The 17587-nt window shown below is 45.1% G+C and overlaps 1 protein-coding gene across 2 annotated transcripts in view; it reads left to right on the top strand.

Annotated features, from left to right (window-relative positions):
• The first annotated feature begins 701 nt into the window (after window positions 1-701).
• Window positions 702-17587, top strand: part of Abat (4-aminobutyrate aminotransferase) — a 40899-nt gene continuing 24013 nt past the window's right edge. For both annotated transcript variants that reach the window (XM_035447994.1, XM_035447992.1), the window contains exons 1-5: window positions 702-771; window positions 5958-6055; window positions 8418-8447; window positions 9052-9169; window positions 16458-16507. In XM_035447994.1, coding sequence (XP_035303885.1) covers window positions 702-771; window positions 5958-6055; window positions 8418-8447; window positions 9052-9169; window positions 16458-16507 — 366 coding nt within the window. The remainder of the gene's footprint in view (window positions 772-5957; window positions 6056-8417; window positions 8448-9051; window positions 9170-16457; window positions 16508-17587) is intronic.

Here is a 17587-nt window from a genome sequence, read left to right as displayed (position 1 = left end):
ATTTCCTCCCCCAGAACACACACTTGTCCTCACTTAGGGGGCTCTAAATCCAATTATTTCTGAGTTGTTTGGTGTGTGTGTGTGTGTGTGTGTGTGTGTGTGTGTGTGTGTGTGTGTGTGTATCCAGGCATACACATGGCAGGGGTGTATATCAACCCGGATATATTCCTCAGTCACTTTTCACATTGTTTTGAGATGGAGTCTCTCTTTCTCCTGGAGCTCACTGATTTGGTTAGATTGGCTACCATAGAGCCCCAGGGAATCCACCTGTCTCTGCTTCCCTGGCACTGAGATTACAAGCATGTGCCACCACACCCAGCTTTTGTCGTGGATTCTAGGGACTAACCTCAGACCCTTGTGCTTGCATAGCAACCAATTGACTAATTGAACCATTTCTCTGGGCCTCTATTTTTCCATATAGAAAGTGGGTATGCTCATCCTGTCTGGAATGTGGAAGGAAGATCGAAGAAAAAAAGCATGTAAATCAAAGTGTATGTTCAGCACAAAATCAAATACTCTTGACTAAAGAGTATTTGGCATACAGCAAAGGAATTTGTATCCCAAGAGCCTTCTCCACGAAGTGGGAAATGGTGGGTTTAGATGCCTGTTGTGGACTGTGGTCCCCAAGGGCCTAAGTCTGTGTTTTTGGTCTCTTTCAGGACAGCTGCAAGTGAAAAGATTCTCTTTCTGAAGGAGGGGTCATGGCCTTCTTGTTACTCTCTCGACGTGTGGCCTACAGCTCCCAGAAAAACCTCTGCCTCTTCACACCTGGTAAGCCCCCAAGGTCTTGGCAAGACTTGTCCCCAAGAGACACAGTGAAGACAAGGGGGTCTCTGGTCAGAGTCCTCAAGGATAGAAGGATCTGGCTGCTTCTGGAGCTTTCCTAGCGATCTCCAGTGAGACTGTCACCATTGCTGACTACTTCCTCACCCCTGTCCACAGACAGACAATTCTCAAGTAGGAAGGGAGTTGGTGTGGTTGAGAGCCACTCTGCTCAGGGGTGGTGGCCTCCAAGACAGAGGACCCAGAAAGGAAGACACATGGCTGGGGTTGGTGCCAAGAAGTAAAGAAAGCCACAGAAGTGAGGCTGGGGGTGTGTGCAGCTCAGCGGCAAAGCACTTTCTGAGCACACATAAAGCTCAAGCTTTACCCCACCCCTACCCCCAGCTCTGTATATGTTGGGGACTTCTGGCTAGCTAGTCTAACCAGATCCTTGAGTTCCAGGTTCACTGAGAGACCCTGCCTCAGAGGAGCAAGAGAAGAAGGGAGGGTGAGGGAATGGGGTGATTGATATGTAAATAAGAGTGCTTCTAAAGTAAAATAAAAATAAATAAATAGGGGTGGGGCGTTGGTGTTGCACGCCTTTAATCCCAGCACTTGGGAGGCAGAGGCAGGCGAATCTCTGAGTTTTAGGCCAGCCTGGTCTCCAGAGCGAGTGCCAGAATAGGCTCCAAAGCTACACAGAGAAACCCTGTCTCGAAAAACAAATAAATAAATAAATAAATCCATAAAAAAAATGAGGTGGAGAGATGGAAGAAGTCACCACCCTACTTCAACACATGCACTTTACACATCCACATCCACAAACACACACACACCTACACATACATACATCCCATACACATGCACACACACACACACTTACACACACACACACACACACCAAATGAGTGAGTGAATGAGAGGAAGGGCAGGACACGGCTCTAGTTGGATTTCACTTTGACATTGTTTAGGTTTACATACAAAACAATTGTTTTCTGGGAATGATATTTTCATTTATTAAGATTGGAGAGTGGGCTCAGCTGGTAAAAGCACTTGCTACTTGTGCTGGCTAGATTTATGTCAACTGACAGAAGCTAAAGTCATCTGAGAGGAGGGAACCTCAATTGAGAAAATGTCTCGGTAAGATCTGACTGTAGGGCATTTTCATAATTGGTGATTGATGAAGGAGGGTCCAGGCCATTGTGGGTGGTTCCATCCTTGGGCTGGTGGTCCTGGGTTCTGTAAGAAAGCAGTCTGAGCAAGCCGTGATGAGCAAGTCAGTAAGCAGCACCCCTCGATGGCTCCTATATCAGCTCCTGCTTCAAATTCCTGCCCTTCTTGAGTTCCTGACTTCCATGAACTATGATATGGAAGTGTGACCCAAATAAACCCTTTCCTTCCCAACCCACTTTTGGTCATGGTATTTCATCACAGCACACCACTAGCACACTAGCACACCACTCAAGCCTGACAACCTGAGTTCAAAACCCAGGTTGGAAGCCTAATTTGGGGAGAGGAGCATTTAGCTATAATGCTAGCACTCCTGTGACAGAGGCAAGATAATTGTCCAGAAAGGTGAGGTCCAGCTGGCCTGGAGTATGCAGCACAGCAGCAGAAATAACAAGAAATGTTGCCTCAACCAGGGGAAGACAAGAAAGGAAAGGACTCCTAAGAGTTGCCCTGAGTTGCACACAATCCCTACAGCACACATGCACCGTCATGCACATGGTACATGCATGTACATGCACACACATTCTAGACAAACTAATAGTTGTTTTTAAAGATCAAGAGGACATTAAGGGTGGGATGGCGGTGGCGCACGCCTTTAATCCCAGCACGTGGGAGACAGAGGCAGGTGGATCTCTGAGCTTCAGGTCAGCCTTGTCTACAGACCAGAACCTTCAGGCCTATACAGAGAAACCCTGTCTCAAAAAGAAAAAGAAAAGAGGATATTAAGGACTTTTGGCGACTGTTTTCCATTGGAGTGAAGAATTGACCTTGAAGCAGTGTTGCCCTGAAGCCATGAGTACTGTTGTCAGCCACAGAGAGCTGGGTCAGTGAACCTTTGTCTACACAGTCTTGTGTGCCCACGACACACTCCTACTTTCCACAGGCCTTTTTCTTCTCTGTGATTCTGGTAAGATTGGAATCTGGGAGAAGTGCTGTTTTGCTGAGGCACCAGAGGGCATCCACAGGGTCTGGGAGGGAGTCAGAAAGTCAAGTTTTCAGGTCAATCAGCAGTTAGCTGTATGAGCTTGGGCCAATTAACTAACCTCTCTGACCTTCTGTCCTCAATAATGCAAGCATAATATTTACCTTGTGCCCAGCTGCTAAATGTGACTTTAAAAAATTACTTTTTCTGAAGAAAAATAAAGACTTTTATGTTCTTGCTGGGGAAAGCAAGCAACCTTCCCAAACTTCCTCCCTTGGCTGGAAACTGAACAAGCCTGACTTGGTGAAAAGTTCTTTTTATCAGAATTTGCATTCATATTTTACATGGATCTTGTTGGAATCAACAATGTAACCCTGAGTGCAGCCATGGAAGGAGTGAATAATTTAGCATCAAAAGGTCGTCACTTGGGAACTGGAGGGATGGCTCAATGATTCAGAGAATGTGTTGTTCTTGCAGAGGACCCAGGTTTGGTTTCCAAAACCTACATAGTGATTGACAACTATCTGTACCTCTAGCTCCAGTGAATCTGATGCCCCCTTCTGACCTGCTCAAGCACCAAGTACACACACACACACACACACACACACGCACGCACGCACGCACGCACGCACGCACGCACCACACACGCACACGCGCACGCGCACACGATGCAGATATACATACATACAAGCACTCGCATATAAAACTGAAAGGAGTGAATCTAATTTAAAAGGCATCCCTGAATTCTATAACTTTCAACTCTTCCAATGGAATGAACTCTAGGAACTTCATTTTCAGGGTCAAAACAAAACAAAAGTTACTTTCTTCACTCGTAAACAGGAGTTGTATATCCTAACTGCTTCAAAATACATCACTTCAAACCCTGCCTTACACTGCGCCATCACTTGAGAAGTTTTCGATACCCAAAGCAACTAAAAGAGCCAAAATGGGTTCACATGTGTTTTCTAGTATAATAGTATTACATAGATCTATTGGCAACCTATTTATGGGTGTGCACATTTGTACACCAATATGTGTCTAATGAGATTTTGACACATTAAAGGGGTGTGTGTGTGTGTGTGTGTGTGTGTGTGTGTGTGTGTGTGTGTGTGTGTTTGTAGTGGTAGGGATTGAACCTGGGTATTTGTACACACCTCAGCCCTTAACACTTATTTTTTGTTTTGTTTTGTTTTCAGTATCTCTGAGCTCTAGGTTTTTGTCCTGTGAAATGGACATAGATTATAGACGGTGGATAATAGGTAGGTAGGTAGGTAGATGAGTAATAGATTGATTTTTGAAAAAGATTTATTTTTATTTATGTGTGTCTGTGTGTTGTTTATGCCACCATAATGGCTGCAACACCTCACACTGTGAGCCAAAAGAAACCCACCTTTCCTTGTGTTGCCTTTTCCAGGAATTTCATCACAGCAATATAGACAGGACCTTGTGAGATTTCCCAAACGGGCCTTGAATTCCTGGGCTCAAGGGATCTCCTGCCTCAACTTCCCCAGTATCTGCAATTAGACACATGCCCTTGCACCCAGATCCCCTCCAAGAGCTTAACCAGAATGGATGCACATTGTGTCTTATGGCCAGATGCCAAGGATGCCTTTGAGCATCCCACAGTGTCTGAGCAGCAAAGGATGAACAGCCAATTTGTCAGCAGTGCTGAGGTCGAGAGACTCTGTTCTGCATATATACATCTGGAGTTAATTTGGACTGTTTCTTTTCAAAATTTATTTATGTATTTTATGTACATGGGTACTTTGTCTGCATGTATGTCCCCATGCCAGAAGAGGGCATCAATCGTATTATAGATGGTTCTAAGTGCTGGGAATTGAATTCAAGACCTCTGGAAGAGCAGCCAGTGTCCTTAACCAGTGAACCATCTCTCCAGACTCTGAATTCCTTTTTTTTTTGGGGGGGGGGGGTTCAAGACAGGGTTTCTTTGTATTGTTTTGGAGGCTGTCCTGGGACTCGCTCTGTAGTGGCCTTGAACTCACAGAGATCTGCCTGCCTCTGCCTCCCAAGTGCTGGGATGAAAGGTGTTTGCTACCAACACCCAGCCTGAATTTCTTTTTAAAGGTGTGTGTGTGTGTGTGTGTGTGTGTGTGTGTGTGTGTGTGTGTGTGTGTGTGTGAGAGAAGGTACCATCAGAGGCCAGAAGAGGGCATCAGCTCACCACGGCTGGAATTACAGGCTGTTGTGGTCTGCCTAATATGGGTGATAGTAGCCAAATTCAGTCCTCTGCAAGAGCAGTAAGTACTCTTAGCAACTGAGCCATCTCTGCAACCCCTAGAAAGAAGCTTTTGGATTGGCAGGATAGCTCAGCAGGTGAAAGCACTTGACACTCAAGAGTAACAACCTGGGTTCAATCCCTGAACCTACAGTGAAAGGAAAAAAAAAAACTAACAAATTCCCAAAAGTTGTCTTCTGACCTCCACTCCACACACGCATTGTGTTAACTTGCACAAGCACACATGTATACACACACACTGAGATGGAACCTAGGGCCTCCCACATGTTAGGAGCTCAATACACTGGGTCCATCATTTTCTTGTTGTGTGTCTTCAAAAAGGGCAGTGGGGAGCTGGGGAGATGAATTATCAGATAAGCACACTGGCTGCTCTTGCAGAGGACCTGGGTTTGATTCCCAGCACTCACGCCACTCAGCTCAACCACTTTGGAGTTCCAACCACTCCAGTTCCAAGGACTCCAACACCTTCTGGCCTCCAGGCACTGCATGCATGGTGCACATAGGACAAGCCAGTAAACACACATGGAACAGGAAGCTGGGTCAGCTCGATGTGCTCCCTTCAGATGGGAACATTTCCTACAATCTCACTGGCCGTGACTTTTCCCAGTTTGAGAATCCTCATTGTTCTCACAGTGTCTGATTTGTTCAGATGCAGTGCTCCTGAATGGCCTTGTCAGAACAAAGCTGAGGTCCTGGGGCCATCTGTTAAGGACTGAGGGCATCTGTTGGGACTGCTCCTCCTTGTGTCTTGCCACCAGGGGTTCTCATTTGTCTTCTCTATTGCAGGATCCAGATATATCAGTCAAGCTGCTGCCAAAGTTGACATTGAATTTGATTATGATGGGCCACTGATGAAGACAGAAGTCCCAGGGCCTAGATCTCAGGTGAGTCAACCAGGAGGCAGGTGCCCAGACAGCTTAAGGGTGCTTTCAGAGCCTCTACTAGAGATGTATGTGAAAATGACCCAGGCCACCATGAAGGTTTCAATAATGTCTCATGTCTGCTGTCATGAGAATGTCCCCTAACAGTCAGTCACAGACTGAGAATGTGTGACATTCAGATTGCCCATGTATTCAGAGCTAACCAGCAGTTAAGAAGGTGGCCTTGTTGGAGCCATCTGCAGGTCTAAGGGGTGGCTGGCTGGCAGCTGGTGCAGTTTACACCTGCAGTGAGTTGCCTCTGCTGCACGGTCACTGCTCCTCCATCTTGTCACACTGGGCTTATTCTGATCTTGCTGTAAGTCTATTGAGACTGAAGGCCCACACTGGCTTTCAGATACCCCACCTTACTCTATTGGCCAGTGGAGTCGCATGGGTCACTGTCAGTCCAGAATTAAGGGCTGAGGCTGAACGCACAATTGACAATGGAAGTTGAGACAAATATGAATGTAACTGTAACATGAAGAAGATGGTTTGTACAACAAAGCAGAATTGGGGACTAACTTGGGGAAGGACAGAAAGGAGCCAGAGCCAGGAAGAGGGCATGCAGGTGTGGAGTGAGGGCAAGGAACAATGGAACCAGATGCCATGGTGAGATTCATTACTTTGTATTCTAACCCAATTATTAAAAAATAATAATAATAGTAAGCTGAGACTTTCAAGCCTAGCTTGAAGATGTTCAAGCTGGAATGGTGGCTCCCACCTGTAATCCCAGCGCTTGGGAGGTGAAAGCAGCCTGAAATACCTGGGAAGCTGTTTCCATAAAACAAATAAAAGTTGTCTTCTAGTCAAGAGATGTGGTACAAACCTTTCAATACTTCAGGTTTTGTTTTCTGTGATTTAGCACATTTTTTCCCACAGTGGAATGCTGTCTTATTTTGCCACAGCATCTATTTTCTGAGTTCAGAAATGTTTGTCTCAATTTAAGGGTTTATTTTGGATGGTTTTTGTCAAACAGAAGGAGAGAGCTTTTTATGCATATTCCTTTTGGTGTGGACTCTAATTTAATAGAGAAATGCCTAAAATAACTTTTCACATTTTTGCTGTTAATATTATTTTTAAATTTTTGTGTGAAAATATGTAATGTCAAGATGCTAGCTGCTGAAGTCTCTTTTATGCTGAGTTATTTGGGGGGCTGAAATCTTGCAAATATCAAACCAACTGGTTTTTCAATTCCTAATTTCTATTTGGAATTGGGTAAAGTGAATTGTAATCAGAAGTGGTTCTTGGTTGAGAGAATTAGTGTTGTCAGTTGATTTTACCCTCGGTTGCTGATAAGGGAGTTACATCTTTTCTTTCTTATGTCCCTTAGTGCTGGAGATCAAATTCAAATGCAGGGCCTTGTGCGCACTTGGCCAATGCTTTACCACTGACAGTTTAATTAATAATTTTATGTGAGTGTGTGTTTTGTCAGCATGTAAGTCTGTGTACTGTGTGCATGCAATGCCCGTGGAGACTGGAAGAAGTGGTTGGATCCCTCGGAACTGGAGTTACAGACAGTTATGAGCTGCCATGAGGATGCTGGGAACTGAACCTGGTGCAGTGCTCTTCACTTGAGCCATCTCTCCAGCCTGATTGAGCTTTTTTAAAAATGAGGACATGGGCTAGCACATTTAGCTGATACAGGCACCAGCCACTAAGCCTGTCACTGGGGTTGATTCCCAGTGGCCCATATGGTGGAAGGAAAGAGCTGACTCCTGCAAGGTGTCCTGACTGTTGCATATTCAGTGTGGTGCATGTATACCTGCCCACAAACAAAATAAAATAAATAAAAACGTCAAAAAAAATGAGGGCTGTGATGGGGCCCAGTGGCAGAGCACTCGCCCGTCATGGGCAAGCCCCTGGGTTCTGTCCCCAGCACCACAGACAAAAATAAATTCCCTCAGACTGGGTGCATGGCCCAAAGCCCTTAATCCAGAACTCTGAAGTAGTGGCGGCATATCTTTGTAAGTTTGAGGTTGATCTAATGTACTTAATGAGTTCTAGGCCAGCCAGGGATACACAATTAGACCCTATCTCACAAATAAATAAGAAAATAAATTTTCACTTCCTTTTCTTCCCGAGGTATTTAAGTCCAAATCTCTGATCTGTCTGTTGTACTGGCCCCTTACTATGCTGTGGAGTAGATTTGTATCAATTATTTGTATTAAGTAATTTTTAAATATTTACTTATGATATTGACTAATAGTCTCAAGTTCTTGGCATCAGAGTGGAAGACAAAGCCTCAGTAACTAGGAAAGCATGGGAGATGTTTAAGCCACTTTGGCAAGAGTGACATTACGGCTGATGTTTCTGTTCTTGCCTACAGGAGTTAATGAAACAGCTGAACATAATCCAGGTAAGTGGGCACAAGGTGATTCCTTCTACTGTTTCTTTTTTTAAATGATTTTATTTATGTGTGCATATCTGTATGTGTATGTATATATATATGTAATTGCCCATAAAGGCCAGAAAAGGGAGTCAGATCCCCCTGGAGCTGGAGTTGCAGGCAGATGTGAACCATATCACATGGATTCTTAGAACTGAACTTGGGTCCTTCTGCATGAGCAATACAAGCTCTTAACCACTGAGCTGTCTCTCCAGCCCATGTTATTATTTCTTAATTTCTATTCCTTTCTAATTTTCCTAGTGTCTTCTCTGAGGCTTCACACACATTCTTTAACTTGTCAGAACTTGTTTCTGAGTTACTTCCAAACCTTTTTTGTTGTGATAAACAATCCAGATATAAAATTCCACAAAACACAAGACCGTGGCTTCACAAACCAATTTCAAACAAGCCACTTGTGTCCTCTTTCCCAGAGAAAGACATAGAGGCTTGCCAGCACCCAGATTCCCATGTGGTATAAAACAAACAGGGTGCAGTCTGTTTCCACAGTCCAAGCTTATTTCTATAAGAATCTGGGAAGGAGTAGCCAGCCTGAACCAGTGTCCTCTTTCCCAAGAATGCAGAGGCGGTACACTTTTTCTGCAACTACGAAGAAAGCCGAGGCAACTACCTAGTGGATGTGGATGGCAACCGCATGTTGGACCTATATTCTCAGATCTCCTCTGTCCCCATAGGTAAGAGCTGAGCAATCATCTGTCACACTTTTTTTGTTATGATCATCAGGCTTTAGATATTTGTCCTAAGTGTTTTACCAGCCTCTCTCCCAAGGGTGAAGAGAACATGATCAGATATTGTTTTGCTGTTGCTAGGGGTTTTTCTTTTAATTTTAAGTATGGGGGTGTGTTGCTTGCATGTATGTATGTGCACCACCTGTGTGCAGTACCTACAGAGGCCTGAGGGGGCATTGCATACCCTGGGACCCAAATTACAGATTGTTGTGAGCTTCCATGTGGATGCTAGAAATAAAATCAGGGGCCTCTAGAAGAGTAGCCAGAGCTCTTAACTGTTGAGCCAACTTTCAGTCCCTAGACATTGTTTGTTCACACTATTTTTAAGATTTATTTTTAAGTATGTATATGCATGTGAGTACAGGTACTCATGGAATCCCTGAAGCTGGAGTCACAGATGGGTATGAACTGCCTAATATAGGTGTTGGGAACTGAACTTGGATCTTCTGCAAGAGCAGGAAGCGCTCTTAACCACTGAGCCACAACCACAGCCCATTAGATATTGTTGTAAATAATATTCTTTACAGGTTTGGTAGACAAATGTGATGGTTAGATCCTTTAATGACCCTGGCAGCCGAAGTGAGGGAAGCTGAGATAGAATCCAATAGCAACTCACAGAGCATAGGAGATCCTTACACTTACAGGCTTTAGAGTATAGGAGTCGCTGAGCTTAAAAAGGGAATTGATTCTCTCTAAACTTAGCAGGGTTGTGAAGGTACTAGATCGCATATGCAGCAGTGGCTTAGGAAGCTGGCCCTCTTGCTCCACCCTGCCTTAACTGGTAGATGCTCTGCAGCTTGGGGAAGGTACTCAACAGGTGCAGCCTCTGTGATCTGACGCATTCTAGGGCCTTCTCTCCTTTCCTCCTCCAGATGTCACCAGATGCATGTGCATTCATTTTTTACCTATTTTGCAACTAGGTGAAAAAAGCTACAAGTGGTAGACTTGCAGAGCAGTCATAGCTCGATGGAGCTGTCTAGGTTGGGTTTGCTACCAGAACCTAAGGCGAGGAGGATTCTTCAAGTAATCACCTGAGAGAAAGCCCCAATTGAAAGGGAAGGTAGGGAAACAGCATCCAACAAGAGAAGATCAAAAGGATGAGGTCTCTGCTAAAACCACAGCCAGACTGAGGAAGATCACTGGCCTTTTTGCACCCTCTGTTGCTGGCTGTTCATTGCCTATCCACTGCCAAGAGGTAGCCTAGCAAACTGGCCTCCATGCATGGAAGGCAGTCTCCACAGGAGGAGGCAGCTGGAGCCATTATCAGCTAACACAGACAGCAGCTGGAATATGGGGGTGATCTGTCTGGGAAATGTGACCTTGATGGATGATAGCAGCAACTGCCTCAACTGGGCTCACCTCCCAGCTACACAGAGCTGAGGCAGACAATGGGACAGACAGGGTTAATTTGAAAATGAGATAGCTGTTATTTTCAGCTTGGATGGTTATTGTCCCTTTGGTTGATAGATGCCCAGCTGTGTTCAGTGGCCTGTGGGCTGTGTCTGTCCCTTCAAGATGATACTGCTTGTCTTTTGTAGAGGAGACAGGCATAGGGGAGTTGGTTCTGGTGCTCTGTGTTAACAGCTCCGCACCCCCACCTCCTGGCACCCTGGGATCTCCCTTAACCCCTGGCCTCCGGAGTCCATTCCTCCTCTACCTACCTAACACTTGTCCACAGACCTACTGATTCCTTATTGAGATGTGCCCAGACAGCAGCGGTGACTCATCCTTCAAGGATGCCTCAGCCTCTAAAGGCACCAAGGATTTGAAGGCTTACAAGCCCCTCCTCCCCTTGGTTTTCATCTGTTGTTTGATTTTGTATTTATTTATTGTGTGTGAATATGAATGTGCATGCCAAGGTGCACGTATGGAGGTCAGAGGACAACTTGCAGGACTCAGTTCTCTCCTTCCATCGTGTAGGTTCCAGGGATTGAACTCAGGTCATCAGACTTGGCAGCAAGCGCCTTTACTCACTCAGTCACCTCAGTGGCCCCAAAGCTGGTTTTGAGCTTGCCCACAAGGGCTAGCATAGGCATGCACTACCAACCAGGCTTCCAGATATTTTTTGAAACTAAATACTCGCTGAGAATCTACCAAAAGCCTGGCATGTTGCCAAGTGCTTCACACATTAATAAATGGCCATGACTACCCTATTACAGGGTCTTTTGATATTACCCTCTACTGACCTCACTTTAGACTCTAGGAGGTCACAGAAACTGCTTGGTGATACAGGGAGTCTGAGGTGCTGCCAGGACACAAACAATCAGTCCACCTCTTATATTCCTAGGGCACAGCCTTGCAGACACCTGCCCTGCTACAGGGATCCCACAACTCAAAGTCAAGTTGAAAGTTCCCTAATCAGAGTTCTGTTTTCATCTCTCTCCTTTGGGAGCCAATGAGTCAAACTGCCTTGCAGTTTAATGAGGTTTCCCAAGACCAGGCTTATCTACTGAGGCAGAAAAGTCATAAACGCCCAGGCAGCATGATAAGCCAGAACTCTGGCCAGAAAACAGTCGGAAAAACCCAGAGAATGTTCTCTCCTTGAGTGATGGGCAGTGTCTAGTCCTGGGCCCTGCAAGCCTTGCGTGGGCTGGGAAGAGACTGAAGCCTCCCTGGTTTCCCTGCTTCAGTGCCCTCCCACCCCCCAGCCTGTCCTCCACAGCCGACACAGTGAAACCACAGTCTCGCCTGGGTGGTGCTGGATGTTTAATAGTTGTCTAAGCAGTCTTTTAGGGAGGAGAACATGTCCCTGGTCCAGAGACTCTGCAGATAACATAAAGATTGTTTCCACTGCGTTCAGCCTCTAGCCTCAGTGATACAAAGTCTCCTTTCGAAGTAAATATATTTCAATTAAAAATTAAATCATCCGCAGGGCGTTGGTGGCGCATGTCTTTAATCCCAGCACTCAGGAGGCAGAGACAGGCAGATCTCTGTGAGTTCGAGGCCAGCCTGGTCTCCAGAGCGAGTGCCAGAATAGGCTCCAAAGCTACACAGAGAAACCTTGTCTCAAAAAACCAAAAAATAAAAATAAAAAAATAAGTCTTCCAAAAAAAAAAAAAAGTCTTCCTCCAGTGAAAGTGCTAAGAGAAAATACTGGAGACTGAGTAGCTTATAAACAACAATGGTTTGTCCCAGTTTTTCAAAGCTGGCAGTTCAAGATCCAGGCATCACAGATCTAATGTCTTTCTGGGACAAGATGCTGCCTCTCCCCTCCCCCACCCATGTCCTCACAAGGTGGGAGGCTGAATACCCCCTTGGGTTTTTGTAAAGGCACTAATTTCCTTCACAAGGGTTCCACCCACACGACCTAATCACCGTCCAAAGACCTGGAGTGGCTGAAAACAAGCTCCGAATACGATTATCACCTCAGGGCCGAGATCTCGGCAGATGATTTGTATGGAACAAACATTGCAATTATGTGTGGTAAAAACCCACTTCTGTTCTAAGCTCCCCTAAGGCTCTTTCAGCATATATCTAATAAGCTTCTGAGTTCTTGCCCACATCACTGGTTTACTGTGCTATTAATTCATTCAATTAAAATGTATTGAGCTGAGTGAGTCCTTGGTGAGGGTGGAGTGGGCAGAGGCATCTCACGTTCAGTCTCCAGACATCAGTGCCTACATCTTCCTTTGTCCTTCCTGCCAGGGTTATTGCCAGGCGTGTTCATTATTCTCCTGGTACTGTCATAAAATACCCTGACCAAAGCAATTTAAGAGAGAAAGGGTTTACTCTGATTCAGTTTAAAGATACAGTCCATCAAGTCAGGGGAAGAGTGGTGGCAGGACAGTGACCAGTGGCTGGTCACGTTGCATCCACAGTCAGGAAGTATAAAGTGATGGATGCTGGTGCTCAGCTCAGTCTATCTACCTATCAACTATCATCTATCATCTACCCTTCCATCTATCTATCTACCTATTATCTATGGATCTATCCTATATATGTGTGTGTGTGTGTATACACATATGTAATCTATCATCTATCTATCCTTCCATCTATTCTATCATCTACTTATCAATCCTTCCATCTAGCTACCTATCATCTATCTATCCTATCTATCCTTCCATCTAGCTACCTATCATCTATCTATCTATCTATCTATCTATCTATCTATCTATCTATCCTCTACTTGGAGACTGGGTCTCATTGTATACGCCTGGCTGGCCTCAATATGATGCCACCCATTTTCAGAGTGAGTCTTTCTACCTCAGTTTACCTAATCAAGTAAATCTGACAAGGCACACCTAAAGGCTGGTTGCCAGATGATTCTAAGTACTGTCAAGTTGACAGTCAATATAAACCTTGACAATGGGACTAGCAGTAATGAACAGAAAGCTCCCTGCACACAGGAGATGTTCAATAAATGCACATTGTCATAAAGGTGGGGAAGGGGTTCTAAGCAGAATTGCAGGGTCCAAGGCCTGCCTTGAAATAGAGGAGAGCAGGATGTTCCCTACTTTCTCACAGTCTTACTATTTTTTTTGTTTTGGAGAGGAGAGTGGGGAGAATCTCACATATACAGCCCAGGCTGGCCTCAAATGCACTATGTAGCCCAAACTGTCCTCGAATTCCTGATCCTCCTGATTCCACCTCCCAAGAGCTGGGATTACAGACATACACCATCACACCCAGCAGCATCTCCTGATTTACATCTGCATCAGCAGCCTGGCTGTGCCTGACCCCATAGGGCTTCTGGAAGAAGGAAGGATTAGCAGGGTCAAGCCTTAGCTCAAAGCTGGGCACATAGTTGATGCTTAGGAAACAGGAATTGGAATGAGATAGTTGTGGAGTCTTGCTGTGTACCTCAAGTTGGCCTCAAACTCACTATTTAGTCTTTGCCCCCAGAATGACAAGCTCTCCTGCCTTGACATCTTCCTCTCACACCTGCCTGGCTTTTTAAAATCCATCATAATCATTACCATCACCATCATCATTATGTTTACTTATTTATTAAGTGCATGTGTTATGTGTATGACACACACACACACACACACACACACACCATGGTGTGCATGTGGAGAACAGAGGACAACTGTGGGAGTAAGTTCTCTCCTTTCACCATATTTATCCCAGGGGCTGAACTGGGGTCATCACAACTACCTTCACCTGCTGATCCATTTAGCTGACACGTGTGTGTGTGTGTGTGTGTGTGTGTGTGTGTGTGTGTGTGTGTGTGTTTCAGAGATTTACAGGTAAAGCCTGAAGTTTCTATGGATGTTTCTAAGGTTACTGAGTCAAATAAGCTATATTTTACATGCTTTCACCTATTCAACAGCACAGTGGGCATCCAGTCTTCAGGGGCCACCTGTTGGGGAAGAAGTGTTGCTAACGATGCCATTAACTACACTTTCCTTAGATTCAGTTTGGAGCCACTCATTGCAAGTGGATAGGAATACAGCTCCATCTTTGTTTTGTTTTGTTTTGTTTGGCTTGGTTTAATTGGTTGGTGTTTTGAGACAGGGTTTCTCTGTGTAGCCTGGCTGTCCTGGAATTTGCTCTGTAGACCAGACTGGCCTTGAACTCACAGATATCCACCTGTCTCTGCTTCCTGAGTGCTGGGGTTAAAGGTGTGTACCACCACTGCCTGGCTGTATTTCTTTTTCTTATCTGGTCACACTGACTAGAATCTAGTGCTGGCAGTAGTGACCATGAATGTCTTTGTCTTGCTCTTGACTTTGCAGAGAAACATGGGGTCTTTTTCTCTGTTGATGAGGACATTAACAGTGAGGTTTTCATATTCCTATCTCCCTCATTCCCTTCTTACCTCCCATACTTACCTTCTTACTCACTCCCGCCTTCCCTCCCTCCCTTTTCTTTGTGTTCTGAAACAGGGTCTCATGTAAAGAGACTAAAACTCTCTATGTATTTGAAAATGACCTTGAACTTCTAATCCTTCTGCCTCTACCTTTGAACTGCTGGGTGGCAGTTGTGCACCACCAAACCTAGTTTATTATAGTGCTGGGGCTGAACTCAGGGCTTCCTCCTGTTAGGCAAGCACTCTGCCAACTTCAACGACATCCCTAGCCCAAGGAAGTTTTGCACAAATGTCCTTTATCAAGTTGAGGTCCCTTGTAATTCTTAGCTTTTTGGTTACTTTTGTTTTTGGATTTTGCTTTGGGGATTTTTTCTTTTCTATTATTATTATTGTTGTTATTGTGTGCACACATACACATATATACCATAGTATGTGTGCAGAGGTCACAGGACAACTTTGACGTCAATCCTGCCTTCCACCTTTATGTAGATTCTAGGGATTTACCTCTTGTCATCAGCGCTTTGTGGGTCATGCACTTTACTTACTGAGTCATCTCACCAGCCCTCCTTATTTATTGTTTGTTCCTTCATTCGTTCATTTGTTTAAAGACACATCTCATGTATCCCAGGCTCACCTCAATCTTACTGTGTAGCCAAGGATGGCCTTGAACTATTGGATTCCAGGCATGGGCCCCCACTTCAATACCTAGCTTGTTGAGTGTTCTTATCATGAAGCAACATTGCATTTTGCCAAATGCCTATTTTTTTGCATCTATTGAAATGATCCTGAAGCAGCCATTATTATTGGTTTCTTTAGCAAACTATTCAGTGCACACATGCACATATATACCCTCTTTTCACTTGGTAGCAGATCACACCGCTGATTCCCACAGCACAAATGGACCTCTCTCATCCCTTTCTCCTGCTGCATGGTGACACTGCAAGGAGTTCATTGTGTGCTTAAATCACAGTTTATTTACCTGATATGCTGTTGATGGCTGCAACGTGCTTTTCAAATTGTGTAACATCAGCCCCTCTGGAAAGTAAATGCAATAGGACCCTGGGAACATGCATGTGTACATGAAGGTAGGATGTGGCATGTGATATGGTGGTCACATTGCAGGTGGTGTGCCTTGGTCCTTGAAGAAGCATTTGTTGGGTTCTACCTCAGCCCAGGGACACTGGGAAATGAGGTAGGACCATATGCAGCCCATCGCATTGCCCTATTGATACTGGCATGCACCTTGCCTTTACCTCCTTGTGTTTCACTGGTCCAACAGGTCTCAAACATGAACAAACATCCCAGTGTCCTCAGGAAACTTGGAGCTCTCCAGGCTGCACTGAGAGAGATTTCTAGTCAGGGGTCAGAGCCTTTGACACAGAGTGTTTCGGAGATGAAAACAAGGGGAGGGGGAAACTCAGGCAGAGGGAGCCTTGGATGTGGTGGCATTTTTTTAACCTTACTGTAACCTCCTCTCCCCAGGTTATAACCATCCAGCTTTGGCGAAACTCATCCAACAGCCTCAAAATGTGGTATGTGTCCCCAATGTGCAGACGAAGGACTGAAAGCTCATGACCAGAGTCACCAGGCATCTTTAAACATGGTTCATTCACAGCACTAGAGATCTTTGCTGAGCCTGTACCATGTGCTGGACACTCGGATACCAGAGTCACCTGAGAAGAGGGGAAGCTCAAAGTAGAGGAAATGCCTCCATCCTGTTGTTCTGTGGGCGAATCTTTGAGGCATTTCTTGATTAGTGATAAGTGTGGGAGGGTCCAGCTCACTGTGGGAAGTGCCACCCCTGGGCAATGTTCCTGGGTTGTATAGGGAAGCAAGCTGAGGGACTAGAGAGATGGATTAATAGTTAAGAGCACTTGTTGCTCTTGCAGAGGACCTGGGTTGGGTTCCCAGCACCCACATGTCTGTTCACAGCTGTCTATACCTCCAGTTCCAAGGGATCTAATACCTCTTCTGACCTCCACAGGCTCCTGCATGCATGTAATGCACCTACATACACTCAGGGACACACATAAAATAAAATAAATTTTACTTTAAAAAAAAAAAGCTGAGGGCTGGAGAGATGGATCAGAGGTTAAGAGCACTGACTGCTCTTCCAGAGGTCCTGAGTTCAATTCCCAGCAACCACATGGTGGCTCACAACCGTCCGTTATGAGATCTGGTGCCCTCTTGTGGTTTGCAGGGATACATGCAGGCAGAACACTATATATATAATAAATCAATATTTTAAATACATAAATAAAAATAAAAAAAAAGCTGAGCAAGCAGTAGTAGTAAGCAGCAGTTCCTCCACAGACTCTGCTTCAGTCCCTTCAGGTTCCTGCCTGAGCTACTGCCCTGGCTTCCCTCAGGGATGGATTGAAACCTGTAAGACAAATAAGCAACCAGGCAGTGGTGGCACACGCCTTTCATCCCAGCACTTGGGAGACAGAGGCAGGCTGATCTCTGTTTATTCAAGGCCAGACTGGTCTATAGAGCTAGTTCCAGGACAGCCAGACCTGTTACAAAGAGAAACCCTGTCAAAAAAAAAAAAAAAAAAAAAGATAAATAAGCCTTTCTTCCCCAACGCTGTTTTAGTTATGGTACTAATCACA

This window comes from Cricetulus griseus, chromosome 7, assembly GCF_003668045.3.
Source record: "Cricetulus griseus strain 17A/GY chromosome 7, alternate assembly CriGri-PICRH-1.0, whole genome shotgun sequence".
In the NCBI taxonomy this organism is placed as follows: domain Eukaryota; kingdom Metazoa; phylum Chordata; class Mammalia; order Rodentia; family Cricetidae; genus Cricetulus; species Cricetulus griseus.
Note: the sequence above shows the minus strand (reverse complement) of the source record. Positions and strands in the feature narration are given on the sequence as shown.